The following is a 14,309-nucleotide window of genomic DNA, read 5'->3' on the forward strand; positions in this document are numbered from 1 at the left end:
TCCTGTCTTGCCCATTCCTAAGCCCATGACCTCGCTGGAGAAGCTGCCCAGTGGGCAGAGCTGGTTCTGGTTTGAAGTGGGGAACCAAACAGGCCCAGGAGAGCCTGACCAGGCCCCGCCCTGCTTGCTGCTAAGGGTTGTCCAGCAGTGCTGCCTGCCATGCTGTGACCACCAGACTGTCCAAAATGGAGGCCTGAGCTGGGCACAGTGCTGCAGACCCGGGACAGCGGGTGCTCAGGAGGCTGCAGTGAGAGGAGCTCGAGTCAAGGCCCCGGGCAGCCTGGAAAGACCCTGCCTCAGGCCCAGTGCTGGAGTGCCCAGCAACGGAACAAAACAAAACCGAGGCCTGCGCGGAAGAACCAGCTTAGCTCCCAAGAGGGAGTGAGGGTCCCGGGAGGCTGCCGTCGCCGGGAGCGTTGAACTCGGAGAGAGGCTGTGTCTTGTTCAGGAGCCCTGAGGGCAAGGGTGGCAGACATACTGGACCTGCCCGGTTATGGGAGGTGATAGGGGACGTTCTCCCAGGGGTCCTGAGGCATCCCGCGCCATCCAGTGTCAGATGCAGCTCCGTGAAGAAAGAATGACAAAGAGAACAGAATGGCCGCGGGTCACTGCTACTGCTTCTCTGGCAAGATGCCCGCACCTGCCTCTGACGAAGATTTCCCATCTGAGGGCAGCATGCCACCTGACATTCAGAAATGTCACTGCTGGGCTGGTTGGGTGGGAGGCTGGAGCCTCGTGCTGCCCGTCTCCTTAGAAGGGAACACCTGCCAATCTCCTACAGGACATGTCCTTCCAGCACCCAGGGATCCTGAAGCGGAGGGTGCCTCCAAGGCCCAGAAACCCTTCTGAGGCCCATTTAAGAGCTTAGTGGCCTGCAACCCAGCTGCTCGGGAGGCTGAGGTGGGAGGCTAGCTTGAGCTCAGGAGTTCCTTACTGATTTCACTCATTGCCCCAGTTCCAGGATCAGAGTGTGCCCTAGGCTGAGTGTCGCCCAGAAACCTGCCCTTCCCTGAAGAGCAGCTTTACGGCCTCCGCTGGGTTCCCCAGTGGGCAGGGTCACCACAGCCCCGACTGCTCTGCCTCCAGCTCCGCCCCCTCCCCAGGGACAGTGTGCGCCTTGTGCAGTTTGCCGTAGTCAAGTCTCCAAGGCCCCAAAGCTCTCAGCACTTGAAGAACGTTGGCTATGACCCGAGGCTCCCGCTGGGGCCTGGCTTTGGACTTTTGAGCTTAAGTTTGTAACCTTGGCTGACATTTACCATGATAACCTACAGGGTCTGTTAATAACTCAGAGACATCATGAGAAGTAATCTCGAAACCCTTCACAGCTGAGCGTGGCCTCGGCCTTTCAGTCTTTCTGCCCTCTGGACCTGTCCATCCGCCACTCTGGTAAAACCGTCCCCTTCAGATACGCAGTGCGATGGGGCTCCGGATGCAGTGATGGACTGGGGCCCTCTGCCTCCAAGGCCAGCTGATGGGCTTAACCCGAATGACATCCAGATGGAGTTGAAAAGTCCTGCAAGGCGTGGCTTGAGCCCCACATCCTAGCAGTTGAGGGTGGCAAGTGCTGACGTCCACTCACCTCCAGATCTTGGGCCCCTTGCAATGACAGTGGTGCAGGAACCAGAGCCAGAGAAGCTGGCTTTTTGCTTTTCCCCTGTAGTTGGTAGGGACCCAGAACCAGCCTGATCATGCAAATCACACTTGCTGTGGTTTAATTGTCCTCTAACCCATGGGACAGATCTTGTTCTCTTTTTTTTTTTTTTTGGAGGGGGGATACTGGGGATTGAGCTCAGGGTAGCCCTGTTTTGTATTTTATTTAGAGACAGGGTCTCACTGAGTTGCTTAGCGCCTCGGTTTTGCTGAGGCTAGCTTTGAACTCAAGATCCCCTTGTCTCAGCTGGGATTATGGGCGTGCGCCACCTCACCCCACCAGATCTTGTTCTTTGTAGTCACTATCTTGTCACTGCAATTAGATTTGATTTCATGATCTTTACTCTCAGTTTACCAAAGTCTGGCTTGATCTTCCCTCAGAACCTAAAGCTGGAAGGAACAGAGGACCTTTCTGATGTTCTTGTGAGGCAAGGAGATTGAGTGCCCTGCAGAGGTGGCAGCTGGAGGCCCATCACTCCCTCGGTGGCCAGGACATCTCCACTCCAGTGGACGAAGGTGCCAGGGTTTGTAGCAATGCGGAGCCAACTACCCACATGCCTGCTTGTCGGTTGCTTTTCCCTTCTCCCTACCAGAGTCGGGGCACCAGCGCTGGGCAGCCGCGGCCTTGACTCGTTAGTTTCTGCACTGTGTCCTCAGGGGAAGAGGAGGAGAGAGCGACGTGATGCCTGTCTGCCCTTTATGTCCATGTGAAGTTTTAATCTCCTAAATTGGTCTGTTATTTTCCACACTTTGTTTGCTCTTGTAGAAAATTATTTTTTAGTAGGCACTTAATGTTGTCCCTAAAGAGCTACCTAACCCATATACATGGAATACATCAGATGTACACTTATAAATATATACAATGCTTAAAAATAAAATCATTCTGGCAAAATGTCCACTAGATATTTGACATTAGCATTAGGCCCGGCTGTCACCCCCGGGGGATGTACCCAGGGATCCAGATACCTGCCTGTCGGTGTACGGCAGGACGTGCTGAAAGCCTGGATAGTTTGCCTTGGAGTAAAGATGAGGTCAGTGTTTGAAGTCATGAACTTGGTCGGAAGACGGTGGCAGTGACACTTGCTGACAGTTGGGTGGCTCACTGGCCCCTTCTGTGGATCCCTCACTTGACCTCTCCACATCTCTGTGGGGAAGGGACGGTCATCACCCCCGTGTTCAGAGGAGAAGAGAACAGGTGAAGTCGCTTGTGCAGGGGCAGCCAGCCACCTGCCAGAGCTTGGCCTTGAGCTGGGGAGCAGCTCCGGAGTCTTCGTTCCTGGCCTCCAGCTCAGCGGTGGACGAAGAGCGATGGCAGAGACACGGGCCCAGCTGTGCAGGTTCAGCATGCCCACCAATCAGGCTACTTCCCGTACTCGCAGGGAAACGGGGGAGTAAACTTTGTTTGCAATCTGGAACAAGATGGTGGTTGTTGCTCCCCGGTGACCCTGTCCTGGCCAGGCCCCAGGTGCACACCCGAACCCAGCACCACTCACTGGCAGTCGGGCTCTTGGACTCTGGGCCAGAAGCGGTGGAGTGTGAATTGGCACTTATTCCTGAAAATCGCTTGCTCCTCTGCCAAAAGCCACGGCGCTGCCCCTCGCCCTCAGGAATGTGCTTTCCCAATTGTATCCAAGCCCTTGCCCACTGTGCAGTATTGAGACGGTTAGGGGCTTGTGAACATGCGGAGTAGACAAGACCATGAGACCCCACTGTCCTGTGGGGTTGGGGACTCCAGCGTGTTCCCCTTGCCAGGTGAGTGCTGGGCCTTTTGACTGTGTTTTAGTCCTGGGGGTAGAACTAACAGCCCCACCGCCAGTGTGGGAGCTGGGCTGGGGCTGAGCTGCCAGCTTTGCCTTCTCCCCCTCCCCCTTGTTGCTGTGCTGGGATGGAACCTGGGGCCTCTCAGGACCTAGGCAACTGCTCTGCTGCTGAGCTATACCCTCAGCCCCCCGCCAGCTTCCTGAGTGACTCCCCTTCCCCTCCACTGGACCTCCCAAGCTCCCTCACTTCCATGCTCACCGTGTCCCGGGACTGAGTTTGGACCCGTAGAGCAGAAAACCCAAGTCAGAGGGTACTGTGGTCTGAATGTCCGCTCCAGAATCTGCCTGTTGAAACCTGACCCAGGGCAGCAATGTCAGTCTGCACAGCCCAGGAGGTGGAGCCCCAGCGATGGGATTGGGGCCCTCAGAAGAGGCCCAAGAACTTGCCAGAAGGTGAGGACACAGCAAGAAGCGCCACTGGTGAAGGAAACGGTCCTCTCCAGCCATCAAATCTGCTGAGGCCTCAGGAGAACTGACTTCCAGCCTCACAACTGTGCGCCCTGAGTCTCTACTGTTAACGAGCCACCTGGGCGTTACTCTGGTGTGCAGCCTGAACACCAATACAAGTCCGCATGGCAGAACCTTCATTTCAGTTACCAGACTTTTCAGCAATAAGATTCTCATTTTAAGGTTTTTATTTCTCTTGTCTTCATTGATTGCATGTTTTCTTTCAACTTTTTTTTTTTTTTTTTTTTTTTTGTTATCAGGGATTGAACTTTGAACTCAGGGGCACTCGACCACTGAGTCACATCCCCAGCCCTATTTTTTGTATTTTATTTAGAGACAGGGTCTCACTGAGTGCTTAGCGCCTCGCTGTTCCTGAGGCTGGCTTTGAACTCTCGATCCTCCTGCCTCAGCCTCCCACGCTGCTGGGATTACAGGGTTGTGTCACCACGCCTGGCAGTTATTTGTATTTTAATTCATTGAGCGTGTTTTATAAGAGCAACTCTGACGTCTTTGCTCTTTCCTACTCCTGAGCCCTTGTAGCCGCAGTCGGTAACTTTGCTGAATGTAAATTCCGTGTTCGTGCTTCTTCGCGTGTTTAGTCATTTTTGTTTGAAGCTAGGACAGTGTAGATAAATGCAGTGTCTGGGTGCTGCCGCACCTTCTGAAGATGTCTGCATTTTGAGTCTGGAATGCAGTTACTTTGCCCAGGTCGACCCTCAAGCTTCGCACCCCTCACGCTGGGTGGGCGCTGACCGCTGTGTTGATAGCTGCCGACAGCGCTGCTGCTTTGACAGCCCGTGCCCGCAGCTCTTCCCACTGCCTGCCGAATTGGGGGTTAGCCCTGACCATGGTCAGCAATGGGGGCTCATCGTCTCCATGAGTTCCTTGCTTCTCGGGATTCTCCCCATCTCCAGCTGCTCTGCCTGGTGGGGGCCCCCAGCCCCGAGCCCGTGCAGCTTCAGCTTTTACAACAGGAGACTCAGGGAACGGAGCATGGGACTTAGCCCCCCACCCCCATGCATAACTCTTCTCTGGGGGTACTTCTCTCCAGGTCCCAGGGGTCTCCACGCGTGCAGAGATGAACAGCTGAAGAAAGCAGCTTCTGCTCAGGGTTGTCTTGTTTCTTCGGAGGGTCTCGTACTGCTTCTCCTTCCCTGTCCTGCAATCTCTGGCATCTTAGCCACATAGGCTGATGTCTCCCACAGCCATTGCTGTGGGCCTTGGGCAGTCCCTGGGTCCCATGAGCCACAGACCTTCATTATATGTTTGGTGGGGGTGGAGCAGGTGACTCACCTCTCTGATCTTCAGACCAGAGGAATTACATGGGAGCCACTCATACTTGAGCAACCAGACCTGAGGCATTGTCCCCACAGCAGGACCTGCTTAGGTTGATGACAATCTGGGGCTTCCAGTTGATAATTGGTGGGCTGTGACTTTGGGGAGCCCTGGGAAGAGGAAACGTGTTTTCCCCGTGGGAGTGTTGAGATCACGGCCAGCTTCCAGGACAGCTGCGGGGGATGGCAGTGCCTCCCGGCACTTGCGGTTGGTGGCGTGCTCCTACACCAGGTCACGCCCGGTGTCTAACGGAATCTTTGAAGAAATGCAAGCTAGGTGATAAAAGACGCCGCAGCTTCCTCACTATAGCTCTTGGACCAGAGGAAGCCATTGTTATGCCACGTGGCCACTCAAGGGTTTGGAGAGGCCTGTGGGGAGGGACAGTGGCTTCCTGCCAACAACCTGCACCAACTTGCCATCCCCATGAAGCAAGTGATCAGAGATGCAGGCCTGTCCAGCCTCATGATGCAGCCGGCGACAGGGAGCCTGTAGCCTCACGAGAGCCCCTGAGCCAGAGCTGCCCCATCGAGCCACTTGCAAAAAGCTGAAGCTAAGCCCTGCCAGCCACAGCTGCCCTGCTACCCTCCAGGACATAAAGTGATGCTGTGCCATGGCTTTAATTGTCATTTATCCAACCACCAGTATGTCTGGGCATTTTGTTTCATATGTTAAATGGCCATTTGGGTTGCTTTTCTGTGAATTCTCTCTTCATACTATTTATTCATTTTAAAAAATGGGCTGTCTTTTTTGCAAATTCGTGCATTCCTGGTGTAAGACTATTTTAGTGCATGAGCCTGCCACGTCTCAATGGCCCATGGGTAAAGGCTTGGTTGCCAGCCTGTGGCACTATCGGAAAGTCATGGAACCTTTAATCTTTAACCCGGTGGTGCCTCGTAGGAAGAGGTGAGGTCACTGGTGTTACCCTGGAAGAGGGCGTGGCTTCTGGCTCCACTTCTCTGAGGCCACCATCTTCCTCCCCGGTGCTGTCCTGCCTTACCACAGGCAATGGGGCCAGTGGACCGTGGCCTGAAACCTCCAAAGCCATGAGGAACCTTTCTTCTTAAGTTGCTTATCACAGAGATTTTGTCACCATAATGCAAAGCTGACTAACAGATCCTTTGTCCTTTGTATAGCAGATAGCATTTTCCCAATCTGTTTCTTTATTAACTTTGCTTATTGCGTGTGTGCGTGTGTGTATGTGTGTACATACATACATATATTTGAACCAGGGATGGAACCCAAGTGGTGCTTAACCATGGAGTCACATCCCCAGCCTTTTTTTTTTTTTTTAATTTAGAGACGGCCTAAAACTGAGTTGCTTTAGGACCTTGCCAAGCTGCTGAGACTGGCTCTGAACTGGCAATCCTGCCTCAGCCTCCAGAGCCTCTGGGAGGCTCTGCCCACCCTGCCCAGCTAACGAGAATAATCTTCTAACAAGGAGTCTCCACCAATCAGCAGTTGAGCTTCCAGCCAGTCACCCGCTGCAAACGTCCAAGACATGTTGGAATAAGTTATGTGTGGCTCTATAACCAATCAGGCCACTTCCTCAGGTCACTTGCCTTTTCTTGGCTAGAAATTCCCACCTACATAGTGAACTGAACTCTGAACTGCTTTTGATCTTCAAGCTCCCTCACTCATGAATCTTTTTTCTGCTCAATTAAACTTAGTGCCTAAGATTTTTCTTTTTTAACAATGGAACCCCCCCCTTTTTTTTTTTTTTTTTTTTTTTTTGGTGCTGGGGATTGAACCCAGGGCCTTTTGCATGCGAGGCATGCACTACCAACTGAGCTGTATCCCCAACCCCTTAGAACACGCCCCAACACACACCCTTCGTAATAGATCCTCATATGCCAGGATCTACTTCTGAATCATCAGTACCAGCCATCTAGTATGGCTTCCTTCACAGACACTATGTCGTATGCTTAAAAACCCTTCTTGCGGGCCCGGGTCGTGGCTCAGTGGTAGAACAGTCACCTAGCATGCGGGAGGTCCTGGGTTTGATCCTTGGCACCACATAAAAATAAATTAAAGGTATTGTGTCCACCTACAAATAAAACAAAAAAAATACTAAAAACAAACTGTTCTGTGGGAATCAGGCCCCCTTCTGGTCTTTTCCATGCCTATCTCTTGGCCATTTATTCACCATGTAAATATAGTCCTATGCAAGAATGCCACTGCCTTCCATCTGCTCGGATTTTATGTGCTAAGACTGGTTTTGTAGGTGTTTCCTATGATCCCTTCCTTTCAAACGAATGTCCCCATGTGCAACTTCTGTCCTTAAATCAGTTCAACGAATGTTTTGTGGATACTAATAGAAAGATGGAGCCCAAAGCAGTGGCGTCTCCGGTGGCGGGCCGCTGCTCCTCTCCGCCAAGTCAGGACCCTGAAGACCTTGGGGAAGGGGCAGAAGCAGACCGGGGACTCTGGATGCGACCGGGCGCGGGGACAGGACGGTGGCTGGGGACCTGCGCTGCGGGCTGCCGCCCCGCGTCCATCCGGCAGGCGGCGGTGCGGTGCAGGCTGGGGCGCAGGAGCAGGTGGAGCCGCCTGGTCCCCGCGGTTCCCACCTGGAGCCCAGGCGGGCGGCGGAGTCCGGGCGGAGCCACCGTCGGGTGGCAGGAGTGGGGCGCCCAGGAATCCCTCAGGCCCGCGCCCCTTATTCCGGCTGGAGTCCGACCTGGGCAGCGCAGGGAGGCGAAGCCAGCGCACAGAATGAAACTCAAACGGGACGGAGGTGTGCGGCTGGGCCCGGGGACACCCCGGGGACCCCGCAGCCTTCCCGGTGGAGGCCGGCTTCTCGGCCGCCGCCACAGCCAGCAGTGCGGCCCTGGGGGCCCCAGAGGAGCAGGGACTTGAACGGGTGGGGACGCTCGTCCCCGGCAGCGCTACCCACGAGAGCCCAAAGCGGGAAACAGCCCAAACGTCTAGACAGACGACCAAACGTGGCCGAGGCGGCGACCGACTGTGGCCGAGTTGAGAGAAGGACCTTCCCGCACGGCACAGCCGCGGGGGGACCCGAGACGCGACGCAAGACCTCGAATTCAGCCGGGACGAATGGCTCGATGTGAAATAGGACACGAGGCGAGGTCTTAGGGTCAGAGTCGTGGTTGCAGGGCAGGAGGAGGGGACAGAGCTTCAGTGCGGGGTGATGAAAAAGAAGTCCCAGAATTGCATGGTGGCGATGGTCGCAGGACGATGACAGTGTACTCAGTGCCACTGAAAGGGACACCTGGGAATGGTCAGCATGGTAACGTGTTATACCTATCTTACCACAATCAAAAGGTGATTGACGGGCGGGGCTTGTGGCTCAGTGGCAAAGCGCGTGCCCCGCACGGTGAGGCCCTGGGTTCCATCCTCAGCGACACATGTCAATAAATAAAGGCCCATTGACAACTAAAAAAAATTAAAAACGGTGATTGATCATTTAAATAAAAATATTAACAATAAAAAAGTCATTTGTTTCCTTCTTGATGCTGTAGTGTCATTTAAGAGCTTTTGCTCAGTGGGTCTAATCAGTTCTTTTAAAATTCGGCATAAAAACCTTCAAGGAAGAAATGATTTACTTGCTCCTGGAGAGGCTCAATAGTTTTTGTATTGATTGGACTAAATACATCAGTCACTGGTGTCGTAGTGAACAGGTTAAACATTATCAACATAACAATCTTAGTTTAGATTGTAAAACACAAACAATTTTCTATCACATTAACCAGCACCATTTCCTGTAATAAAACTGCATGGAAAACGTTCATATTACTATCTTAGGTTAAGGGTTATGTTTGGCATGAGATTAATAAGAAATATTTTTATTGATTGATTTATCATTGTTGTTCCCATCCCCACCACAGGCAAACACCAGTGTGTTTAATGCATATCTCCAGCCAGTGTATTTTGGAAGCATGTATTTTTAATTTATGTAAATAACTTGCATTATCTATTTGGCTCTGCCTCTTTTCTTTACCAATTTTTTTTTTTTTTTTCCAGTATTGGGGATTTAACTCAGGGGAGCTGTACCACTGAGCCACATACCCAGCCATTTTCTTTCTTCCTTTTTTTTTTTTTGAGACAGGGTCTTGCTAAGTTGCTCAGGACCTCACTAAGTTGCTGAGGCTGGCCTTGAACTTGTGATCCTCCTGCCTTGGCCTCCCAAACCACTGGGATTACAGGCGTGCACCACAGCACCCCAAAGTAATGTGTTTTTAAAACCCATTCATGTTGCTGTGTCCCAGCAATGCTGAGGGCTCTTACATCCCCACAACCCGAACCATGGCTGCAATACCCTGCTTTCTAATTTTTCCCAGTTTGTAGGAGTAGAGGACTTTACTCACTGCTGGTTTAATTTGCTTTTTTCTGATGGCTGATGAGTTGAGCCTACCTGCTTATGGTTATCAGTCTTTGGGGTTTCCTCTTTAGATAATGGATATACTGAACCTGTTTTTCTGTTGTGGTTTCTATCTTGTTCTTCATTATTCATAGGAGTTCCTTGTAAATTCTGGACCCACACTCTCCACCGGGGTTCATCACCAGCCAAATCTGGCTATGTAAATTTAACTCAATTACAGTGACGACTCCAGCGGCTGGGTTCACACTCGCCACGGTCCAAGTGCTCAGTGGCCACCTGTGACTAGTGCCCACTAGTAGACAGCAGATATAGGACACTTCTAGCCAGCCACCACCAGTGGCACGTGCCTGCATCCTAGATACTTAGGAGGCGGAGGCAGGAGGGTCATGAGTTCCAGGTCAGCCTGGGCTGGAGCGAGGCTGCATTAATGCATATCTCCAGCCAATGTATTTTGGAAGCATGTCAAAATCTATCCTAATGTTATATATAACTAAAAAAGAGTCAATAAAAAATGAATAAAATATATAGGAATAAATGTAACAAGATTAAATACTTGAAAACCACAAAACATCACTGAAAGAAGTTTTTTTTTTTTTTTTTTGCGGTGCTGGGGATCGAACCCAGGGCTCTGTGCCTGCAAGGCAAGCACTCTACCAGCTGAGCTATCTCCCTAGCCCCAAAGAAAAATTTAAAAGACCTCAATAAATGGAGAGATATCCCATGTCTATGGACTGCAAAACTTAATATTGCTACAAAGGCAAGACTTTCCAAATGGATCTACAGATTCAGCAAACTTCTATCAGAGTCCCAGCTGGCTGTCCTTGCAGAAATCTATCAGTCAGTTCTAAAATCTGTGTGGAAGTCCTGCGGACACATTAGGATAGATTTTGACAAATCACAAAAGCATGGAATATAATTGTTCTGATTCAATCCCTAGCACTTCCCCCATCTCCCTCTGCTCCCCTAGAATTTACATATATATATGTGTATATACATATATTAGATGTTGAGAGACCTTCATTTCATTTATTTATTTTTAATTTTTAAAATTTGTTCTAATTAGTTATTCATTTATTTTTACATGGTGCTGAACATTGAACCCAGTGCCTCACACACGCTAGGCGAGCGCTCTGCCACTGAGCCACAAACCCAGCCCCATTTACTTATTTTTTAATTAGTGTCTTGTGAGTATACTTGATGTTGAGATTCACTGTGGCTTATTCATCTACATACATGTGAAAGTTCAGGGGGATTCAGTCCTCTGTTCTTCCTTTATCCTGTTCCTCCTTCCTCCCCTCAATCCCTTTCTCTTACTCTATTCATCTTTCCTCTATTTTGATAAAATTCCCTCCTCCTCCCCCACTTTCTTTCTCTCTTTCACTCCAACCACATCCCCCCCATTTTCTCTGATTAGCTTTTGCATAGCAGAGAAAACATATGGCTTTTGGGTTTGGGGGATTGGCTTATTTCACTTAGCATGATAATCTCCAGTTCCATTAATTTACCAGCAAATGCCATAATTTCATTCTTCTTTAAGGCTGAGTAATAGTCCACTGTGTATATGTACCACATTTTCTTTATCCTTTCATTTGTTTGAAGGGCACCTAAGTTGGTTTGATATGTGGGCTATTGGAAATTGTGCTTCTATAAACACTGATGTGGCTGTATCACTGTAGTATACTGATTTTAAATGTTTGGGATATATATTGAGGAATGGGACAGTGGGGTCATATGGTGGTTCCATTCCTAGTTTTCTGAGGAATTTGCATACTGCTGTCCAGAGTGGCTGCACCACTCTGCAGTCCCGCCAGCCACGTATGAGCGAGCTTTCCCCCACATCCTCGCCAACACTTATTGTTGCTTGCATTCTTGATCACAGCCATTCAGACTGGAGTGAGAGGGAATCTCAGCGTAGTTTTTGACTTGCATTTCTCTAATTGCCAGAGATGTTGAACATTTTCCCATGTTTGTCGGCCATGTGTATTTCTTCTTTTGAGAAGTGTCTGTTCATGCTTCTGCCCACTTATCCATGGGGCCGTTTGCTTCACTGGTGCTACGCTCTTTGGGTTTCTTATGGGCTTTGCATGGTAATGGCCGAGCCTAGAAGCAGGTGACCCAGATGTCTCTCCCTTCTACAGGCTCTCTCCTCAAAGCTCTCAGTTATGTCCTTTGCTGTGTCGAAGCGTTTTTATTGGAAGCCATTTCATTTATTGATTCTTGACTCTACTTTTTGCACTTTCGGAGTCTTGTTAAGGAAGTCAGTCCTGAGCCGACTCGCTGGCGTGCTGGGCCTACGTTTTCCTCCATCAGCTGCAGGGTCTCTCATCTAGTTCCTGGGACTTTGATCCACTTTGAGTTGACTTTTGCACAGGGCGGGAGGGGTCAAATTTCTTTTTGCTGCGTATGGATTTCCAGTTTTCCCATCTTTTCTTCAATGTGTTTTTGGTGCCTTTATCTAGTATCAGATAACTGTGTTTATGCGGGCTTGTCTCTGGGTCTTCTGTTGTTTTCTTAATATCATTTTCAGATAGCTCATTACTAATGGGCATAAATAAATTTGATTTTTGTTATGTTGATTTTCTATACTGACCTCGTGTCTTGTGACTTTGCTGAATTAACATGTGTAAGAGATTTTTAAAAAACAGACTTCTTAGAGCAGGCGAGTAGCTCACCCTGTAGAGTGCTTGCTGAGCGTGTGCATGGGCCTGGGTTCGAATCCCTGGCATCTCGAAAGAAGGCAAAAAGTGAAAAAGCATTTATCTACCTTAAAAAAAAAAAACAGACTTCTTAAGATTTTCTACATAAACAAACGTGTTTTCTGAGGGAAAAAGACAGTTTCCCTCTTTCTTTCTGATACCGCTGCCTTTGTTTCCCTTTCTCTTTCCCTTCTTGCTTGGTTGGGTTCTGCAGGGTTAGGACTCGCCCCAACCCGGACGATGCTGAGTAGAAATGATCTCTCAGGTAATCACCACTAACTCTGAAGTTAGTTATGGATTTTTTTTTTGCAAAGTTATGTCTTATCAGCAAGAAGCTTCTTTCTATTCCCAGTTTTCTGGCAGTTTCTTTTTCATGAATATATATATGACGTTTGTTAATTATATTTTTATGCATTGCTTAACTTAACTAGTGCTGCTTTTTTGTGGTTGACTTTTTCCATCGTACTGGGAGTTGAACCCAGAGTCGATCTACCTTTGAGCTACAGCCCCAATCCATCCTATTTTATTTTGTTTTTATTTTTGGTACTGGGTATTGAATCCAGGGACACTTTACCACTGAGCCATTTCCCAGCCCTTTTTACTTTTTATTTTGAGACTGGGTCTTGCCGAGTTGCCCAGGCAGACCTGGAACTTGTGATCCTCCTGCCTCAGCCTCCTGAGCCTGTGGGATCACAGGCGTCTGCCACCACGTCCAGGAGCAGTACTGCTTATGAAAGTGCTGATCCGGGCAAATGGAATCCTGCTTGTTCCGTAGGGAGACCCAAGCGGTGACACAGGTTTGGTAACAAAACTGCTTGAGAAAGGGAGGGACGTGGAAGTCACATGGATGGAGAAGCCTGGGTGTCCACCTGGGGCCAAGGCGTTGGAGCACAGGAAGGGAACAGGGCAGCCGAGGGAGGGCTGCAGACACTCCTGGACCGGCAGCTCATGGAATCTCCATCTCTACCAGTGATTGGGTGCTTTTCTAGAGGAATCTCCAAAAGCAACAAATCCTACTGCAAACCAGTCTAGAATAAGAACACAGGTTTCCTGAAGGGAATCGGTACCACAGAAACCGCATGCGACACAGATGTGCACTGTCATTTAGGATAAGGACACCTCCCCACTGTGCTGCTTTGTTTATCAGAACCTGGTTAAATTCGGATATGGAAATTCCTAGAAATAAGGCCATTGAGCAAATAATGTTTCTATTCAAAAATAGCCAGCTTAAAGGCCTGCAATTCCAGAGCCAGTGGACAGAGTGGCGGGGTAGGGCCCGTATGGAATGGCCGGCTCTTCCTCTGGTGGGTGCTTCCAATGCAGAGCGGGGCTAGATCAAGGACCATGTGGTGAATGCGCCCAGGGAGCGCCCCAGGGCCCTGTGACTTCGCTGCTGGTCACTGGGCAGGACCAGAGCCCCATTTGGAGCCAGCTGGACTGGAGTCTTGCCGCGGCCCCTCTAGCTTCTGGTGGCCTTGGGAGGACACCAGAGTGCTGGTGAAAGGGACTGGCATGCAGGAGGAGCTGGGCTGCCATTTCTTCCCTCCGCTGTTCCCGCGGTCAAGGACAGGCTCATGCGATCCCAGCCCTTGGCAGGGGCAGCCCCGCCTTCCTCACCGGGAGATTCCCTAGAGGGAGCTCCCTGCCCTGTGAGGACCCAGCCACTCGCCATCTATCTGTTTGGCTGTGGAATTCACGACTCGGTTTCACTCCTGTCCAGACATCTAGTCCCTTCATGACCTGTCCTAGCTGCTGTGGCTTGAGAACAGTGTCCCTCAAAGGTCCGTATGTAAAGCCTGGTCCCCAGGGCGGTGGTTTATAGACCTTTAGGAGATGGGGCCTGAGGCCACTGGGGTACGCCAGGTTGAAGGGGATCACGTGACGCCCGTTTCTCCGCCTCTCTCTGCTTCCTGGCTTAGGAGGTGAGCAGTGTGCTGTGCCACGTCCTCCTGTCATGATGTGCCATCCTCACCAGGGGCCCAAAGCTATGGGCTGCCTGATCTTGAACTGGAAACCTCCAGA

The 14,309-nt window shown here is 50.4% G+C and overlaps 1 protein-coding gene across 2 annotated transcripts in view; it reads left to right on the forward strand.

The window, feature by feature from the left end:
• The window catches only part of NCAPH (non-SMC condensin I complex subunit H), a 42,972-nt gene extending 40,412 nt beyond the window's left edge, over positions 1 to 2,560 (forward strand). For both annotated transcript variants that reach the window (XM_079111304.1, XM_079111303.1), the window contains exon 18: positions 2,032 to 2,560. In XM_079111304.1, the coding sequence (XP_078967430.1) occupies positions 2,032 to 2,091 (60 nt within the window). In that variant the 3' untranslated portion in view covers positions 2,092 to 2,560. The remainder of the gene's footprint in view (positions 1 to 2,031) is intronic.
• The last annotated feature ends 11,749 nt before the right edge of the window (positions 2,561 to 14,309 follow it).

The sequence above is a fragment of the Sciurus vulgaris genome (assembly GCF_902686455.1).
Source record: "Sciurus vulgaris genome assembly, chromosome: 14".
NCBI classification, from domain to species: Eukaryota; Metazoa; Chordata; class Mammalia; order Rodentia; family Sciuridae; genus Sciurus; species Sciurus vulgaris.